Source organism: Lygodium microphyllum, chromosome 9 (assembly GCF_053477565.2).
Source record: "Lygodium microphyllum isolate KBCC chromosome 9, Lygodium_microphyllum_v1.1.10, whole genome shotgun sequence".
Taxonomy (NCBI): Eukaryota; Viridiplantae; Streptophyta; class Polypodiopsida; order Schizaeales; family Lygodiaceae; genus Lygodium; species Lygodium microphyllum.
The window spans coordinates 97,957,080-97,975,545 of NC_141143.1; the positions used below are offsets into that span (position 1 = coordinate 97,957,080).

Below are 18,466 nucleotides of genomic sequence, written 5' to 3' on the forward strand. Positions count from 1 at the left end.
TCATGAGAGTTTTGTCATGGGAGATCTTGATCATTGTGATGTATTAGGAATAGCTTGACATAGAAGAATAGATCCAGCCATTGATTGATGAGTTTAGATTCCCTTTCAAGGGTAAAAATGTATTTTTTGATATGGGAGTGAAAGGAAACTCTATTCCCATCTTATCCCATGTACAAATTTGTAAAGCAATAACAAAGTTTGTTTCCTCGTATTGATTTTTATTAAACATTCTAACAAAGAGTCTAGAATTGAAAAGTGCATCTCAGATATGAGCAAGGACTGAATGAGTTTCGTAAAGAAGTATGAAGGTTGTTTTGCAAATACTTTACCTAACGAGTTACCACCAGAGAGGCCAGAAGATAATCACATTTATCTCATTCTTGTGAGCTCACCTCCAAATAGGCCACCCTATCGTATGAGTCCAACACAACAAGAGAAGATCATGAAGCAACCAAATGAGCTCTTGGATAAGGATCTGATAAGACCCAGCTACTCACCTTTTTGCTCTCTAGTCCTTAGTGCAGAAGAAATATGGAACTTGGTGCATGTGTGTGGACTTCAAAGCCCTCAACAAAATTACAATTCGGAATAGGTTTCACATTCCAAGAATGGACTATTTGAACTTTGACCCTTCTTTCTCTACAAAAGATGCTTCTCTCCTCCATACATCCACACCAATTCAGCAAGCATTTACCATTCTCATCTTCCTCTCTTATATCTTGAATGGACTTGTGATTTGTCATTCTCATCTCCCATCCTCTCTTTCTCGCATCCTATCAAAGCATTTGCCATTCTCAAATCTCATCTCCCATCCCCTCTATCTCGCACCCTATCAAAGCATTTGTCATTCTTAACTCCTCTCTCACTCTTGCTCTTTCAACTTTACCCCAACCCTCGGGCTTCTCTCTCTCTTTCAACTTTCAAGTTTCAAGAGTCGAGATTCCAGCATCTCACTTCCCCCCCCCCCCCCCTCTCTCTCTCTTCCCCAAGCCTCTTCATCCATCATCGGCACCATGACTCATGAGAAGAACGAGGCCTTCAATTTGCATGCGTCCATGTGGAGAGGGACACAAAGAAGTCCAACTCCTACCATTGGACATGCAAGTATTGCAGGAAGCCTTACCTCACCCGCGGTGTCGCGTCGTGGTGGAGAGTAGGTTGATATTGCGCCATCCCATGCCTGCGAACCTTGTGCCTTGCGCATGCGCGCCGTGTTATGCTCGCGTGCCTTCGTGTTGCCTTCACAATACACTTAGGCCCTCAAGAAGGGCCCTTCGTTTTTTAGCCCCGCACTAGTTGTTTCCTCATGACATGTTGAGATACGCTTCCCATGCTTGTGGGCACGCCGATAGGTGGGTGATTCCCCTTGACGCGGGTCTTAAGTGGTCCAACTCGGCTTCTTCAACATCTTTCCAAGATGGGGGGGCAAGTTGCTCCATGCAAGGAGATTCCTCAAAACATCGGCACCAACTCCTATGCCTACTAACAAGGAAGTATCGAATGTGGGTGTATCAGCCAATGTGGGAGAGGCCTCTACCATTGGTGGTGGGGGCTTTACATCCGCATCCAGCTCCAGTAAAAGACAGAGTGGACGCTCATGCGATGTCAGAGAGACAATCCTCTCTTTTGCAAGCTCTCGATCATGTGCATGGATCGATTGCCTTTCTTAGAGAAAGGCAACGACTTACGGACATTGAAATTGCGCGCACGGTGATTGAGTGGAATATTGCATTCAATGTCTTAAAGCAAGAGCAATGGAAGAAGATTGTAAAAGCCATTGCCAACGTGGGTCCATGTGAAGGATGGACCAATGTCACATACAACAACATGAGGACGAAAAAGATTGATGAGGAGGAGAGGATTGATAGAGCCCTTGATCCTATTCAGGCCGCATGAGTAAAATATGGTTGCTCTATTCTCATCGATGGATGGAGTGATCATAAGAAGCAGGGCATCATTAGCATACTCGTCTCATGTCCACTCGGCACTTACTTTTTGCGGGCTGTAGATATCAGCAAGAGGGGGAGAAAAATGACCGGCGCATTCATCTACTGCCACATTCAACAAGCTATCATTGAGGTATACATTTGTCATTGCCTTTTAAATTTGTTTCACTTTTGTTCATTATGATAATTGATTTGTGCATAACTATCTATCTTTCTATTCTAGTTTCTAAATTCTTCTAGCTAACTTTCATGGTGATAATTAATCAAGCTGGTTAAGTTCAAAGTATTATCATTCTCACATTCTTTCCCACACTTACAGACATAGTTCTCAGGTACGAAAAGTAGGATATGGTACGGTACAATAAAATACGATACTAAATGGTACCTTAAGATTTTATAAGGTACGGTACGATATTAGTATGAAAAAAAAATTAACTTCATTTTTTTTTTAAAACTATAAATAATAGAACACATGTTTAAAGTGAAACTAGCAATGCCATTACAAAATATGCTGAATACATGAGGTAAAAAGCCCTCGCAATCACATTCGAGCAGCAAACATGCGGACAACGCCGAACAATACAGTGTATCGAATACATGATACAATCATCAATGAGTTAAACTGGATACAATCATTAGTGATAGTACTAAGTAGATACAAAAGGGTGAGACTCGAGAGAGCTCAGGCCTAGAGGCTAGGATGACTCATGAGGCATCACTATCATCAGCATCATCATCATCTGAGTGCTCATCAAGAGAGTTTGAAGATGACTCCTAGTCATCGAATGATGAGGCACTCTCATACTCATCCTCATTGATAAAGTTACCATCATCATCAAATGATGGCTCCCTAGGCAATGACGGTCTAACTGTAGGCAAGGGGGGAATGTCATCATCAGGAACTGGACGAGAGCTACTAGAGCCCCACCTCATATATGTCTGCAAACCACCTGAACCACCCCTCGTCGATCTCGGAGGGCATCGAATGACCATGCCCCTGCTGGCAACTCGAACTCCTCGCCCACGAGCACGCTGACTACGAGTGTCACGGGTGTCTGTTGCTATGAGCTCCCTATAGAGCTCTGCAAAGATCTGCTCCTCATCGACCTCCTGATGTACACTCACAAGAGTGTTGCCCGTCAACTTGAATGTATCAACATTCACCTACACAATGCACATAAGATAATAGATTATAAATACTAAATTGTTGAGTATAATACTGTAAAGTAAGTTGTAACAAGTTGAAATCAACAAATTTAAAAATTAAACTTGACTTATCATTTTATGGTTAGCTATTTACCTGCTTTGGACTACCCATACTCATCATGGCCTTCATCATGCACAAGTTAGTACGGCAATAGACTAGCCGCTCTAACTGTCGTGTGCTAAGACGATTGCGAATCTTCATGTGAATGAGAGAATAGGCACTCGAGTTTCTCTCACATGCACCCGAAGACCAATCCTGCGCAAGGACTCTCATGGCCAAGGGCTGAAGAGTCTCCAGCGAATATCCAAAATTTTGCCACCAAAATAGAGGCTTTACAAGTGACTCCCTTCTCCAACAAGTGGGAGAAGAAAATGCCACATGTCCTCTCTGATCTGCATAGCATCCAAGCTCCTCTAGGACTGTGTTGTGGTCATCTATGGGGACCACACGAGTCAAATATGCAAGCTGATCTAATTGGAGCTCTCTGTCATCCATGATCGCCGTCGACTTGTAGGCCGGATGCATCAATGCTGCAAAACCATGGATGGGCCTATGCATCTATGCCCATCTCCTCTCTGCTATCTCTATGATGTATGCACGTTGAGAATCTGTGATCATCGTGCAAGCCGTACCTCCACCAATGCCGCACTGAAGAAGTGAACGAGAAGGCCCATGGTGGACCCCTCGCAATCAGTCACGCGCAACACCCTATAAAAGGGAGTCACGGCAATTACAATAGCACGGACTTTCTGCCAAAACTGCTCATCAAGGCATACTGCTGCACGGCTTTCGCCTCCCCTGTCTCATGCTCATCCCACTCATTCCATAGAGTGGAGACCACTGTTTGGCGTAGGGCGGACCGCACCTCATAAAGCCGCTCCAACAATAAACACATATAAGCAAACCGAGTTGAAGAAGGGTTCTTCAACTCAAGTTTGCTATGCTCGCGATACATCGCAAGCACCTTGACCTTCACCATGAAGAATGTGACAACAGATGTAGCCTTGTGTACCACCCTCTTCACCCATTTTAGCTTCCCGATGTCCTCCATGAGCAAGTCCAAACAATGACTTGCACATGGAGTCCACACGATCGAAGGAAACTCGGCCTCAAGCAAATGGCCCATGCGCCGACAATTGGATACGTTGTCGGTCACAACTTGCACCACATTCAATGGGCCCACCTACAAGTACATCATACATGGCACAAATTATAAAAGCTTCAAGGAGAGATGAATTATGACTTGAAAATTCTAATTATGATTCATGAATAATGAAAGCAATTTTAAAAAGACAATGTGTACCTCAATGATAGCTTGCCAAATGTGGCGGTAGATGAATGGGCCGGTCGTTTTTCTTCCCCTCTTGCTGGTGTCTATGGCCCACAAAAAATATGTGCCAAGCGGACATGAAACGAGTATGTTGATGATACCCCGTTTCTTACGGTCACTCCATCCATCAGTGAGAATGGAGTAACCGTATTTTGTCCATGTAGCCTGAATAGGATCAAGGGTTTTATCAATCCTCTCCTTCTCTTCACAATCTTCTTCGTCCTCATATCATTGTATGAGAGGCCACTCCATCCTTCACATGGGCCCACATTGGCGATGGTTCTCACCATCTTCTTCCATTGCTCATGCTTTAGAATGTTGAATGCAAGATTGCATTCGATCACCGTGGGTGCAATCTCAACATCAGCTTGTTGTTGCCTTTATCTAAGAAAGGCAACTAATCCACGTGTATGACTGGGAGCTTGAGAGAGAGAGGATTGCCTCTCCAGTACCGTATGAGCCTCTAACCTTTGCCTTTTGCCAATGTCGGAGCTCAAAGCAGATGTGGAGTCGGCACCACCAATGGTGGAGGCCTCACCCGCATCGGTCGAAGATAGGCCTACATTTGAGGCTTCCTCATGAGTAGGTATAGGTGTAGATGCCGCTGCCGCTGATCTGCCACCTCCTCCTCTAGTGGATCCCCCTCTCATCTTGGCGAGAATCTCGTCCGCAATGTGTTGAGGGATCAACTTGCATGGAGCGACTTGCCCCCTCATCTTGGAAAGATGTTGGAGAAGCTGGGTGGCACCACTTGTGTAGCTCTTCCTGCAATACTTGCATTTCCAATTGTGGGAGTTGGACTTTTTTCTGTCCCTCTCCACATGGATGCCCTGCAAGTTGAAAGCGTCATGCTTCTCGCGTGTCATGGTGCTGAGGCGAGGCCGGAGGCCCAATGTAGTGGAGAGAGTTGAGACTTGTCACTCCAATCAGTGGTGATGCTTGAAGAGGGAGGGGATGGGGGGAAGCTGAGAGAGTGAGATGATGCTTGAGCCTTGAAGAGGGAGGGGATCGGGGAAACTTGGAAAGTTGGAAGAAGAACGAACTTTGAAAAGGGAGAGGATGGGAGGAAGACTCAAGAGAAGAGGGGAAGAGGGGAAGACTCCCTGGATAGCTCGCCTTGTCCCGTAGGAGTTGCCAAAACATGCTTAACGAAACAGTACAAAACAGTACGGATACGTACTGTACGGTTCGTATGGTACGAACCTGTCTGTTCAGCGTACGAGTGCAACCCTGCTTACAGAGGGTATGAAATGTACATGGAAAAGTTGCAAATATCAGAAAAAGCTCTGAAGTTTGGATTTGTAGCTGGTAATTCCTCACTTAGTTAGTGAGCTGGGTAGTGCCTCAGATAATTAACGCCTTGGAATGTGGGTCAGATTGGCTAGATTGGGTAGTGTGGACAGGGGTGGGGCAGGAGGGCAGTTTGCCCAACTTGAACCGTCAATTTGTCTCCATCTTTCTATGAGTCTACTATGGATGTAATTTCTGGTTGATAATAGTTATTGTCAGCCTCAATCTCTCATTCTTTCAATTTTGTTGAGATATCTAGTCACTAAAGTAATCTTATATTTTAATTGTTAAGCATACCATGTTGTACAGAGTACGATATTCACTCTCCTTGATCTTGAGCCTATTGCCTGTTCAGGGGGTTAAGACTTCATTCACTTGTCCTTGTCTTGAGTAGGGCACATTTCCCAGGATCCATGAGAAGGGGAGACAGTTTTCTTAGCATTTGGGATATAGGGTGATCTAGAGTCATGGCATTACAGACCGTCTGAGTGGCTGTTCAACCAGCTGAACAGCCCTGTATAAGACTTTTATTTTGTTCTATCATGGAATTCCTTTGCAGGACCATTTTGTATCTGATTTTTACTTCTGGATGTTTATTTCTCAGATGTTCACTAATAAATTTCTCTTTGATGTGGGAACAAGACGTGTTCCAAGATCTTTCTTTCTTTGTGGTGCAGATGAGACAGATGGTAGAAATATACATCAGACTTGCGGAACTCGAAGTGAAGAGAGAGGTATACCCCTTGTTGACATTGAGTACAACACTAGATATGTGATTTTTGGAGAACTTTTCAGTCTAAGTATTATCTATTGCTGCATGTTGTTATAGGACATAAACAAGAAGCTTACTTTACCACGAGACATTCGAAGCATCCGTGAGCTTGAATTGGTATCATCTTTGACAAATCACATCTTACACATCAAGAATGCTTGCACAAGGAATAATTTTACATGCTGAATCTTGTCTACAGGTGCCCATTATCACTGCTCACATTGCAGTGGATCCCAGTTCTTCTTACAAAGCAGGAGATTTCCCTTATTTTAAAGGACTATCTGATCACATAGTGTGAGTGCAATCACATGTGGCTCATAAAGGTTTCTTTTAGGGTCTTTGAATTGTTTTCAGCTGCATTATTTATTTTATTGCACAGGATTATGAATGGCATCAACGCACCTAAAGTTGTGGAGTGCTTTGGTTCCGATGGACGGAAGTATCGTCAATTAGCAAAGTCTGGAAATGATGATTTGCGGCAAGATGCGGTAACTTCTTTGTCAATTAAAGCTTATTCTCATCTCTGCATGTGGTTATCAAGTGCCAAGAATTATTTCTAAATAGTTCATTCACAAGTTGCCGTAATCTGACAAATTAAGAACATACTCCCGATAAACATTCTTGAAAGAGGCCTCCCATATTCCAGGTTGTAGATTTATACAGGGGCTGCTTGCTGGGTTCAGGATGTAGTGCGGTGGTTCAAATACTATTTCAGTAGAGCCATGTAGCCACACTAGCTGCTTCTGTGCATATGCCATTCTGGCTAGGATAATATATATTTTCACTTGGTTAAATGGTTAGTGTGTATGAGGATTATTTGGTTCCCTATGCCATGGATCTCTGTTCAATGCTTTGAATATGTTGAAAACTGGAATGCGAAATTCAAATGCCTTAAGTTACTCAAGGCTGCAGTGTCCAATACCTCCCCCATTTCCCACACACCCCCCCCTCCCCCTTCTCGCCATCGGTCCTCCTCCCCTCCAGTTGCTCCCTTCCTCTGCAGCAACATACCCCCCACCCCTCCTCTGACAGCGCAGTAGCGTGAGTGGTAGGTCCTCAGTTGGGACGCGCAATGGAAACCTCTGGTTAGACGCCGGCGCATTCTACGAGTGCCCCCCAGTCAAACACCTTGCGCATCATCCTCTCTGAGGAACAGCTCTTGGCCGTCCGGGCCACATAGTTAGAGTTGAAAGAAACAGTGATCTTTGGTCAGGTCGTTGGACATTCCCCATCGAGAGCCTAGCTGCGGGACTGGCTCCACTCCATGCTGCACATTGGCACAGCGCAGATCTTGGAGGTAGTGCTAATGGGCCGAGTGATCTTCATGGTTTAACTCACCTCTGCGGACGCAGCCCGTGAGTTGGTGGAGAGCTCGCCCTATGCCTCTACGAAGGGGGTCATCTACATGGTTCCCTGGTATAGCAACTTCACAGTGGAGTCGTTTCCGCTCCACAACAGTTTTCTCAGACACCCAATCACCCTACTTTTTCCTGGGCTGGCAGTAGAATAAATACCGCCAGCTAGTGGAGGACTTTGGACGGCTTTTTGGCACAGTTCTCCCTGCTTCCTTCGCAGATGTAGTGACAGTTGCAGGAGTCCCAAAGGTCCGAGTGGCCGTGAAAGACACAAAAAGTATACCAAAGTTCCTGGAGATTGAGACTGGAGGTCACTCCTTTAGGCAGCTGGTCATTGTGACTAGGCAACTAGGGCAGTGCCTGCGCTGCCATGACTCTGGACATCACGCAGCAGACCGTACGCATTTCGGGGCTAAGGCAGTTCCGGCAACGGGCCCACAGGTGGACGCCGACAGCTTCACATAGGTCCAGCGACGACAAAGAGGGAGACGGCAGGGGGGGCCGCAGCCAACGCCTCAGTCGCAGCCTCGACAGCAGGGCGCAGGAGGGCAAGCAACGCCCCCTCGGCGGAGCCCTCTGCAGCCCAAACCCCCCCCCCCCCCCCCCCGGCCCGTCCCACCTGGCAAGACAGCAGTTCCCCACAACCACCTCGCTCCACAGACTACCCCACTTGAGATCCCACAGCCCCCACACCCACCCTCAACCACCTCCTAGGCTTCCCCCACTGACCTTGGCCCACAGCGCCCCCCCCTTGCAGGGCCACCAGCCCTCCCCCCCCCCACACCCGCCACATACTTCCGACCATCCCTCGACCCTCTCTCCCCCCACCATCTCCCCTGTTGAGCACCCCTCTCCTGATCCGCACCCGTTTCAAGTAATCCCCCCTAGACCCACTCCCGCTCATCCCATAGGAGGTGATGAGCCATGCACGCCTACATCCTCCTCACACCAGCAATCTTCCCCCTCCCACACAACCACCAGCTCATCTGCCCCTGCCGCCCGTCACACCTTCCCAAGACAGGCACAGTTGTTGCCACAGGAGTTTTTCCGCAGTGGCCCGTGGTCCTACTTGAGAGTTGCAGAGCACGGAGAGTTTCCACTACCTCTAGAGTTGGGGATCTTCGTGGTTCGCAAGTCAAGAAGGGGCAAGGTCCATCTACTAGCACCACCGGATGGACCAAACTACTCTTTCTTCTTTCAGTCCTCTAACTCAGGGGATTGGACGACGACACAGATAGAGGAGGAGTCGAAGAGTCAGGTGGCCGACCAGATCTCCCAGTGGATGGGAGAAGGACGAGCATTGTTTGCACAGCAATGGCCTGGTTGCATGATCGACATTAACTAGTGGGCTGGTGCCGAGGTCCCACACTTGAGCATTATCTTTTGAGCCCCTCCACAGTGGAGGGCTCCGAGAGATGTGATCGAGTGGCCCCTGGCGCAAGCGGCCCATTTCTACCAATGTACGGAGTCACGACTCATAGCATCGCTGATAGATGCATTGATTGTACCACCTGGAGCATCCATCACCCCTATGGTCCGGCCGAGGGCCACCATGGGGAACTGGAGTTCGCCATCCAGACCTGTGGCAAAGCATACCTACATACCCCATAGTTTCTCATCCTCATCAGCAGCTTCCACACCGAACAGATGTCTATTCGGTCAGTCGCAGGTTTCCCCATGAGCTTACACCTTGCATCTTGGAATGTGAATAGTCTCCACTACAGTGGGGCACGTGGATCCACGAAGTTGATTGTTCGGCAGGAGCTACAGTCTACCCTTGCCAGACGGATCGGCATTTTACTTTTACAGAAGCACAAGCTCACTCCCTCCCAGGCCCAGTGGGTAGGGAAGGTACTCTCGGGCACCTCGCACACTTATTGGGAGCACGCCATAGAAGCCCACGGCAGGAGTGGAGGCGTATACACCTCTATTGGCGCGAGTCTCACCGCTTGTGTACGAGACCACAAGACGATAGTGGCAGGGAGGGTTCTATGGATTAGACTAGATATTGGGAACTCATGCCTTAGAGCCCTCAATGTCTATGCCCCTACGGAGGTTAGGGCACGCAGCAGGTTTTGGGTGGAGATCGCGGACGAACACCCAGAGGTGGACTCTTGGATCGTTGGAGGAGACTTCAACAACCTAGAGGCTTTGGATGACTAGCAGGGCAGAGGCAGAAAATATCAGGGCATGACTGGGGAGGAGCAGGAGGCATGGGAGGTATTTCTATTGGCAGTAGGTGCACATGATGCCTGGAGAGACCCTACCTTCCACAAGAGGGAGAGGTCGCTGGACTTCTCTTGGGGATACAGGCGGCTAGGTGGAGTCCTACTGGAGCGGTTGGACAGGTTTTATGTGGGAGAGTGGGGAGGCTCTCGTGGGGGCCAGATTGGGCAATTGGCGGGCACCACGTTGTCTGATCATTGCCTGGTTCTCCTGACACTAGATCCCCCAGCATCTACCCTAGACACTCGATCCTGTAGGATCCCCGACTCGATCTATAGGAGGGAGGAGGTGACGACGCAGCTAGAGCAGCTCTGGACTAGGGAGTGGGGTAAGAGGGACCGGATCGCAGAGGAGATTGCAAAGGTCCTAGTTGAGTCGAGCAGAATTTGCCAAGAGGCAGCCATATAGGCTGGGAGGAGGAGAGAGTACTCCGGCGGAACCTTGCAGCCATGCAGAGATTACTATAGGAGGCACCAGGGGACCCCCCCCTCCACGCATAGGAGATGCGAGCGCAAGCAGCCATTGTTGGCCTAGAGGACAAGCGCTCTGAGTTCTCTTTCCGCACCTCAACAGCTTTTTGGGCGCGGAAGGGGAACACGATGTACAGGGAGTTTTTCCAAGTGCACCAGCCTTGCACCTCAAGAGAGCAGATACGCAGCTGTCGAGATCAGTATGGGAGGATTCGTTCAAGCCAAGACGAGGTGATGGAGAATCCCACTGATTACTACAGATGCCTTTTCCAGCAGGAGACAGCCTCAGCTAGAAGACAGCGATGTAGGCTACAAGGTCTGGGATCACATCCTGTCCCTTGTCACAAAGAAGATGGGACACGCCCTCCTAGCTCCCTTCACAGAGAAGGAACTAGAGGAGGCTTTCCATACACAGAACGGGCAAAAATGCCCAAGAGAGAATGGCCTCTCTAAGGCCTTCTTTACTACCTACTGGGAAGTGGTGAAGGACCCTCTACTGATGGCCTTCCAAGAGATTTTCACTTCAGGACAGATGCCACGGAGCCTTTTGGCAGGTCTTATGAGCCTTTTCTCCAAAGGGGAAGACCGATTGGAGCTTTCCCAGTGGAGACCGATCACCTTATTGTCAGTGGCCTATAAGGCACTGGCAAAGATGATTGGTAGGCGACTACGCCCCGTGCTGCCAGACATCATCCATGACACACAGATAGGCTTTGTCCAGGATAGGAGTATCCTAGACAATGTATTCACTTTCTTTGAGGCGACAAAGTGGGCTCAGTACAGTGGGCAAACACTGGTCGTACTACTCTTGGATTTTGAGAAAGCTTATGACAAGGTGGACTAGGATTTCCTAGAGGGCACCATGGTGAGGTTGGGTTTCCCCCAGGCTTGGATTCACAGGGTCGCCGCACTTTACAGATCAGCCACCAGCAGGGTTCTCATAGGTGGTAGGCGAGGGGAGGAGTTTCGGCTGGAGAGATCGGTCCAGCAGGGCTGCCCTCTGGCCCCTACCTGTTCTTACTCCTTGCAGAGGTCCCGTCTGAGCGGATTACGCGGCCTCTGACTTCCCGTGAGAGAGGAGACTGAGTTGCTAGACTCAGAGTATGCTGATGATACAGCACTCTACATAGAGGACGATGAGTTGATGTTGGAGAGAGTGAGGCTGGCTCTTGAGATATTCTGTTTCGCAACAGGAGCGAAAATCAACTGGGAAAAGTCGGTTGGTTTCCTCACAGACTCGAACTCTAGCACGGAGTGGGGCGTCCACCTAGGATTTAGATGGGTGAGCAGAGGGTAGACCGTACGGTACCTAGGGTTCCAAGTGGGACTCGACATCACTCCCGCCCAGCAGTTTCTTCCAGTCGCCAATTCTATTTGGAGGAAGCTGACTTACTGGAGCACAGCTCGCCTCTCACTAGCCAGCTGAGCCCTAGTGGTTAACCAGGTCCTCCTAGCGACGGCCTGGTACATTGCCTCGTGTTGGTTCTTCTCCTTATCCTGCGTAGTGCAGCTTCGCCGCCTAGTGCAGAACTTCCTTTGGTCTGGGTCAGACGGCTCCAGGGATTCCCGAGCCAAGGTGGCGTGGGTGACTATCATACGGCATCAGTCAGAGGGAGCGCTTTGGATCATAGACCCAAAGTTTCAGAGTATGGCCCTCTTGGTCAAGCTAGTTGTCCACGGCCTCACACGGGGAGGGCAAACCTGGAAGGTCCTATTGGAGGAGGGTCTTCAGGATTGTAGACCGAGGCTTGGCGGTGAGTGGAGGCCGTCCCTGAGATGGATCTTTACGTCAGCCCAAATCACCCCCCCCAGATCACCTTTCCTACACAGCTTACTCCACGTTTGGCAAGGCCTCTGTAAGGCCCTAATCCACAGCCCCCCAGGCAGCCAGGAGGAGATAGACCGTTAGCCGGTGATCTGGAACCCCCTGGTCAAAGATCGAGAAGGGGCACAGATTGGCGAGCGCCCCCACATCCAATGGGCTGGTTGGGAGGCCGGCACGACTCGTACCATTAGGACATGGGGGGAGGTGTACAGGATGGCGGACGAGGAGGTGCTACAACGAGTTTCAGCCTGCCAAAGAGGAGTGGAGTTGATGCGAAGGGAAATAGATGCACCAATATCTCCGGAGTGGCTTACTCCCTTGATACGAGTACCGATAGAGCCCAAGGAGGTATGGGCCTCTAGGTTTTCACCAGTAGGCATTCCCTATAGGTAGCAGGTAGAGTGGGCAACGCCCCGCAAGGGACTTTCTTCACCATTCAAGAGGGGGGGTGTCTAGCCCTTGACAGAGGGTAGCTGGATGAGGGTATAGCTGCCCTTTCATGGAGGAGGAGGAGGATGGTGGGCCTTCAAGGGGAGACATGGCGATTGGACCCCTATGTTTTTTGGAAGAAACTCAAGGAGTGGTGCCTTTGGATCTGGGAGGGCGGATCACTTGATGAGCTGGAGTGGGATCCAGGAGAGTGGCTATGGCCGATCACTGCAGTCGCCATGAAGCCACCAAGGTTCCTAGAGTACACTGCGAGGATTGGCAAACACGTACTGATGCCGAAGGGTATGGATTGGGCACCGTCACGTAGCAGGCACTGGGCAAAGCACAGCATCACAGAGCCGTTCCAACGGACGTTTTGGCGCCGCCTATGAAATAGCTAAAGCCAAGGAGGGTATCATATTTCTTATGGCTGGTGGCACATGGAAGCTTGGCGGTGGGAAGTTGGCTTGCCCAATTGCAAGAGGGAGGTTGTAAGCATTGCACACAGCAGCCTCTGGAAAACCCAAAGCACTGCCTTTGGTCATGTGAGGAGGTGCAGCTCGTGTGGAGAGGAGCATGCCGCATCCTTCTCCGTACAACACCCAGCCTTGGATGTATCTCATGGGGAGCTTTTTGCTGGCAGGCAGGCAGCAAGGGCTGTCACCTTCTGTATGAGGCCGGGATGTAGGACACGATATTCATCATTGAGGTAGGGTCGTGTGCAGTGGTCGGTTTGGAGGCTCTACCCATCCGCCAGGTACTGGAGCCCACAGCAGACCACTCTGAGGTATGGGAGATCATAGGGAGTCTTAGTGGATGGCATATCTAGAAGGCGCGGTGTCAGGAGACTTTCGGCAGAGAGAGACTTTCGGCATAGGCGACCCTAGCAGAGCTCTGGACCTCCATCATCCACTCCCTGCGTGGCCGTTGGGATCAGGTGGAGGGCAAGTCCAGGGCTCGTCAGGAGCTCTGTGGTCACTTCATGCATACCTGGGGCGGCCATGACCTATTTTTCGTGATGCAGGCAGGCAGCCCCAGATGGCGATATACACCCCCCTCCCCCCCCCCCCCCCCCCCTCCATGGCTTCTTGCCCCCATTCCCCCCAGACCGCCCTGAGAGGCTTGTATTCATGATGTGTTTGTGTTTCTGCATCAGCTCCAGCTAGTCTGTTGAGCATGAGCACTCCGTTGTAATTAGTTTCTTTGAGTAATATAATCAGCCACATTTTATTTGCAAAAAAAAAAGTTAAGGCTTCCCATATTCTGTTAAAGAGAGTTTAGCTATTTCTTGTTGTGTACTTCTTAGTTGTTCTAATTGCCTAGTGGTCCACATAGAACTAGAAAGTCTTGGTTCTTGCTGCCCTCTCTCTCCTAGCTCATTGAAGCGAGCTTGTGGATCTTCCAAACTTTGGTATGAACCATGTATCCTGACCTCTGATCTCCTCCCACGCATGCAGCTTGGTCTCTTGCTTTAACCATTGTCCACGCCATTCTGCAGGCCAGAGAAGATGCCTCTGGAACCACTATCACTCTATCCATGAGTGCTAGCTCTATGTCCAGAGCAAAGCATATCAGCAGGAAGGCATTGGTCATATGTGTGCAAAGAGATGCACTGGAGCTCCCTAGTGGTGGTGGAGGACCAGCTGCAATCTCAGGTATCACACTAGCTCCATGTGTCATGATACAGATGCTACTTGGCAAACTTGATGCTTGTGAGGGTTGCGCAGGAGTGGGGGCGATGTGGAGGCTGCCTGGGTGAGGAATTGCACAAAGGCTGCGAGGTTAAATGGAAGGGAGCACATATGGCAGCTGATGAGATGTCATGTTGCAGGCCAGCACGGGCAATGACTAGATTGGGAATTTTGGAGGGCACTATGTTTAGAATGGGACTATTAGAGCAAATAGCTAGAGGAGTTCCAGGTTCATATCCTCAGCAAATATGTCGTCGTAGTCAATAGGGTTAGAAAACAGAGATTTAGTATTCAAAGATCATTGGGGTAGGGATGTCCTCTTGTTGCCTTAAGGTCCCCTTCTGCATCAGAGGCCATGAATTCTTATTTGATAGGGAGATCCATAGGTATCAAGGAAAGAAGACTGACTATTTCAGAGATTTTGAGCTATTTATGAAGGATACATCGGCATATATAGACTAAGATGAGAGCAACTTCATGGCTTTTGTATCATTGGTGGTGAACTTTTGTAGAGCTTTAGACGCTATGCTATGGGTTTACGATGCTCAATAGTCACATTGGATATCTCATTAGGCCTTCACTTGGCTTCCTCATGGAACATTAGTGATGTAAGTTTCTTTGCTTTCAAAACTTACAAAATGTTTCTTAAAGTAAGAAACGCTTCTTTGCATGTAAATTGGGGTTTTTTTTCTTTTTGGGACTGTAGAACAAGCCCCCACACCCACCCCACCCCCCCCCCCCCCACCCCCCCGGCCCAAAAAACAAAAACAAGAAAGAAAACCTTTTTTGTTGTGCACATTTTGTTTGTGTGATATGAATGAATCATGATGTTTTAGGTTCGAACCATAGTATAGCTTGTCCAAAGACTGAACTTTGACATAAGTCAATAATAGATCATGGATGTGTGATGCGTTATTCTCAATCGACTCTAGTTTGTCACGTTTTATCACTTATGCTCAATTCACCTCTTTTTGTTTAAGAGAGAGTTCCATAGAGGTCTAAAATCTATTTCCCTAGTTTAAAACCATTAAAAAACACTATAAAAAACTCATGTTTCATATTTTACCCCCTCTTGAAAGAAACTTACGAAACACATTTTTGATGTTTTGTTTCTAAACATTTGTGATGTCTCTGGCTACTATGAATTTCGATGCTACATGGGGTTCCAATATCAATTCAAAGCAACAACTCTCTGTCCATAGATATTGGGAGAGAAGGCTGGCCATGTTGATGAGCTCCCCCTTCTAGGATCCACCACTAGACCCCCTGGATATGAGAGAGATAGAGAAGCAATTTGGCAAAGCACGCAGAGGGTGGTTACAGACAAGATGAGCAGAAATTTGATGGCCCATTTTACAAAGGAGTTGGAGGAGGCACTTTTGGCACTACCCTCAGGCAAGTGTCCAGGGGAAGATGGACTAGATAAATCCTTATTTGTGAGCTACTGGGATCTTATCAAAAAAGGCCTTCACTCAGCCTTTCAAAAGATTATGGCATCAGGGACTATGGCAAAGAGACTCTTTGAGAGGCTAATTCATCTTATCCCGAAAGGAAGTGGAGATAGATTGGAGATCACACAGTGGAGATCGATCACCTTGCTTGGAATTGCCTATAAGATCCTCACAAAGGCGATTAGTCTCAGGCTGGCACCATTGATGTCAGATATTATACACCCCACTTAGACAGGATTCGTCCGAGAGTGCAGCATCTTGGACATCATCTTCACCTTCTGGGAGACCACAACTTTGGCTAGATTCAGGAGGCAAGACCTTATTGTGCTCCTTCTCAACTTTGAGAAGGCATATGACCCCGTGGATTGGGAGTTCCTGGAGGGCACAATGCTGAGGATGGGCTTGTTAAGAAGACTGCTAGGATTTGCATTGAGGACACACAGAGTGTACGACCGCGGCAGAAACACAAAGACATAGACACAGACAGAGAGGGCAAAACTCAAGCCCTAAACGCAAAACTCAAACACAAACAGAAGGGAGAGAGAAAACACAACTTTGAAGTGAATGAATGCTGTAAATGAATGTAAGAGTGTATAGTGTGCTCAAGGGTAGAGCAATGTCAGAGTGTGAAGTCCACCGAAGATGGATCCCAAGCCTGTGACCACCAATCGGAGTGTAGGAGTGCTGAATAGTGAATGGCAGCAAGCTGGTCACCAAAACGCAGTAGTCTGGAGGCTGGAAACTGGTAAACGCAGCAGTGTACCACCGATCGGGGGCTTGAAACTGTGCACAGTCTGCTGTAAACAGCAGGCTGAAACAGTGTCTGAGACTGTCAGGGCCTGCAATGCTGAAAACGCAGGCTTGCTGACCCTGGAGATGATGGACAGCAGGCTGAACAGCAGTCTGGGACAGTTTGGAGCAGTCGCTAGCAGCTGAGAGCTGTTGACTACAGCAATGGACAGGCTGAAGATGATGTGGCTGCAGTCGATGATGGCTGGACAGCAGATGGAGGCGGGCTGCAGGCTGGAAACTGGGCGCCAACAGCAGCAGAGGGTGTGCGGGCTGTTGTAACCTGCAAAACAAGGATGATTGCTGAATGGGGGCAGCCTATCTATTTATAGATGTGGAAGGGCGCCCCAAAAATTAGGGTTTTCACTAAACTTTCTCGAACTGCTCCCCGTTTTAGGGTTTCCACTGAACTCTCTCGAACCGCTCTCCGTTTTAGGGTTTTACTCTAAAAGAGCATTTTTAGTGTGTTTTGGGGTTGTTTAAGAGGCTAATCAGCAAGTAATGCATATTTTAGCTCTACAGGGCTTTCCTCCAGAGCAGTGGGTCAAGGGCGTAGCGGCTCTCTATTCTTCAGCACATAGCCAGATCATGACTAGAGGGGCAAGAGGAGATAGATTCAGCATCCATAGATCAGTTAGACAGGGATGTCCACTTGCTTCGTTCTTGTTTCTATTTGTAGCAGAGGCCATGAGTTCCTTCTTGAGAGACAGCTTTACAGGTATCAGAGGCATTAGGCTACCCATCCTTGAATTTGAGGAGCTTCTTGATGTGGAGTTTGCTGATGATACAACAGTTTACTTGGATGGGAATGAGGGCAACTTTAGGGCCTTTGTAACAGCCATGGAGACATTTTGTAGAGCATCAAGAGCATTAATTAATTGGCACAAATCCTTTGGATTTCGGATATGCGACACTAGACAGCCAAAGTGGCGACCACATGAGGATTTCACATGGGTTCCCTGCGGGACCGCCGTGAGATATCTCGGATGCCATGTGGGGATTGACATTACCTCAGAGCAGCAACTGGCACCCCTCCTTTTGAGCGTCAGATAGAAGCTTTTGTATTGGAGCTCGGCGAGACTCTCGTTGGAAGGAAGAGTAGTGGTTGCCAACCAAGTTCTTCTTGCGACCATGTGGTACATCACTTCTTGTTGGGCATTCTCTAGGTCATGTATTGGCCAGGTGAAACACTTCATTAGGAACTTCATTTGGTCAGGAGGAGATGGGAGTCTAGCCAGAGCAAAGGTGGCTTGGGATGTCATCATACAGCCTAGATCCAAAGGAGGATTGGGGATCATAGACCTAGATAATCAGAGCAAAGCCTTATTGGTCAAGCTCATTGTTAGGGGTTTGCTTCCAGGTGAGGAGCCCTGGAGGAAACTTCTCATGGGGAGGTTAGAGGACTTGACACCTATACATGGAGGACCATGGCGGCCCAGCATTCACTGGATATTTCAAGAGATCAGCACCAAAGATTTAGGGAGGAGCTTCGAGGTCAAATTTGCAGCTGCCATTATTAGAGCTTGGAGATATGTATCTCCAAGGCTCCACTAGCTCCCCCCAACTACTATTGAAGAGAAGAGGAGACAATCTCTTCTCTTTAATCATTATTTGAGATCAAAGACAAGCCATACCATTGGGCAGCGGGCACACTTATCATGGGGGAGATTCTCTTTACAGGTCAC

General features: G+C 48.5%; 1 protein-coding gene and 1 pseudogene across 4 annotated transcripts in view; one reads left to right on the top strand and one right to left on the bottom strand.

Annotated features, from left to right (window-relative positions):
• Nucleotides 1-18,466, top strand: part of ATM (Serine/Threonine-kinase ATM-like protein) — a 207,918-nt gene that overhangs the window by 163,217 nt on the left and 26,235 nt on the right. For all 4 annotated transcript variants that reach the window (XR_015691873.1, XR_015691872.1, XR_015691874.1 and 1 more), the window contains exons 66-69: nt 6,451-6,507; nt 6,603-6,662; nt 6,745-6,839; nt 6,925-7,033. Coding sequence is in view for 1 of the 4 variants with exons in the window: in XM_087684861.1 (XP_087540987.1) it covers nt 6,451-6,507; nt 6,603-6,662; nt 6,745-6,839; nt 6,925-7,033 (321 nt within the window). In the remaining 3 variants the exon portion in view is untranslated. The remainder of the gene's footprint in view (nt 1-6,450; nt 6,508-6,602; nt 6,663-6,744; nt 6,840-6,924; nt 7,034-18,466) is intronic.
• Nucleotides 2,652-4,315, bottom strand: LOC148031338 (uncharacterized; annotated as a pseudogene).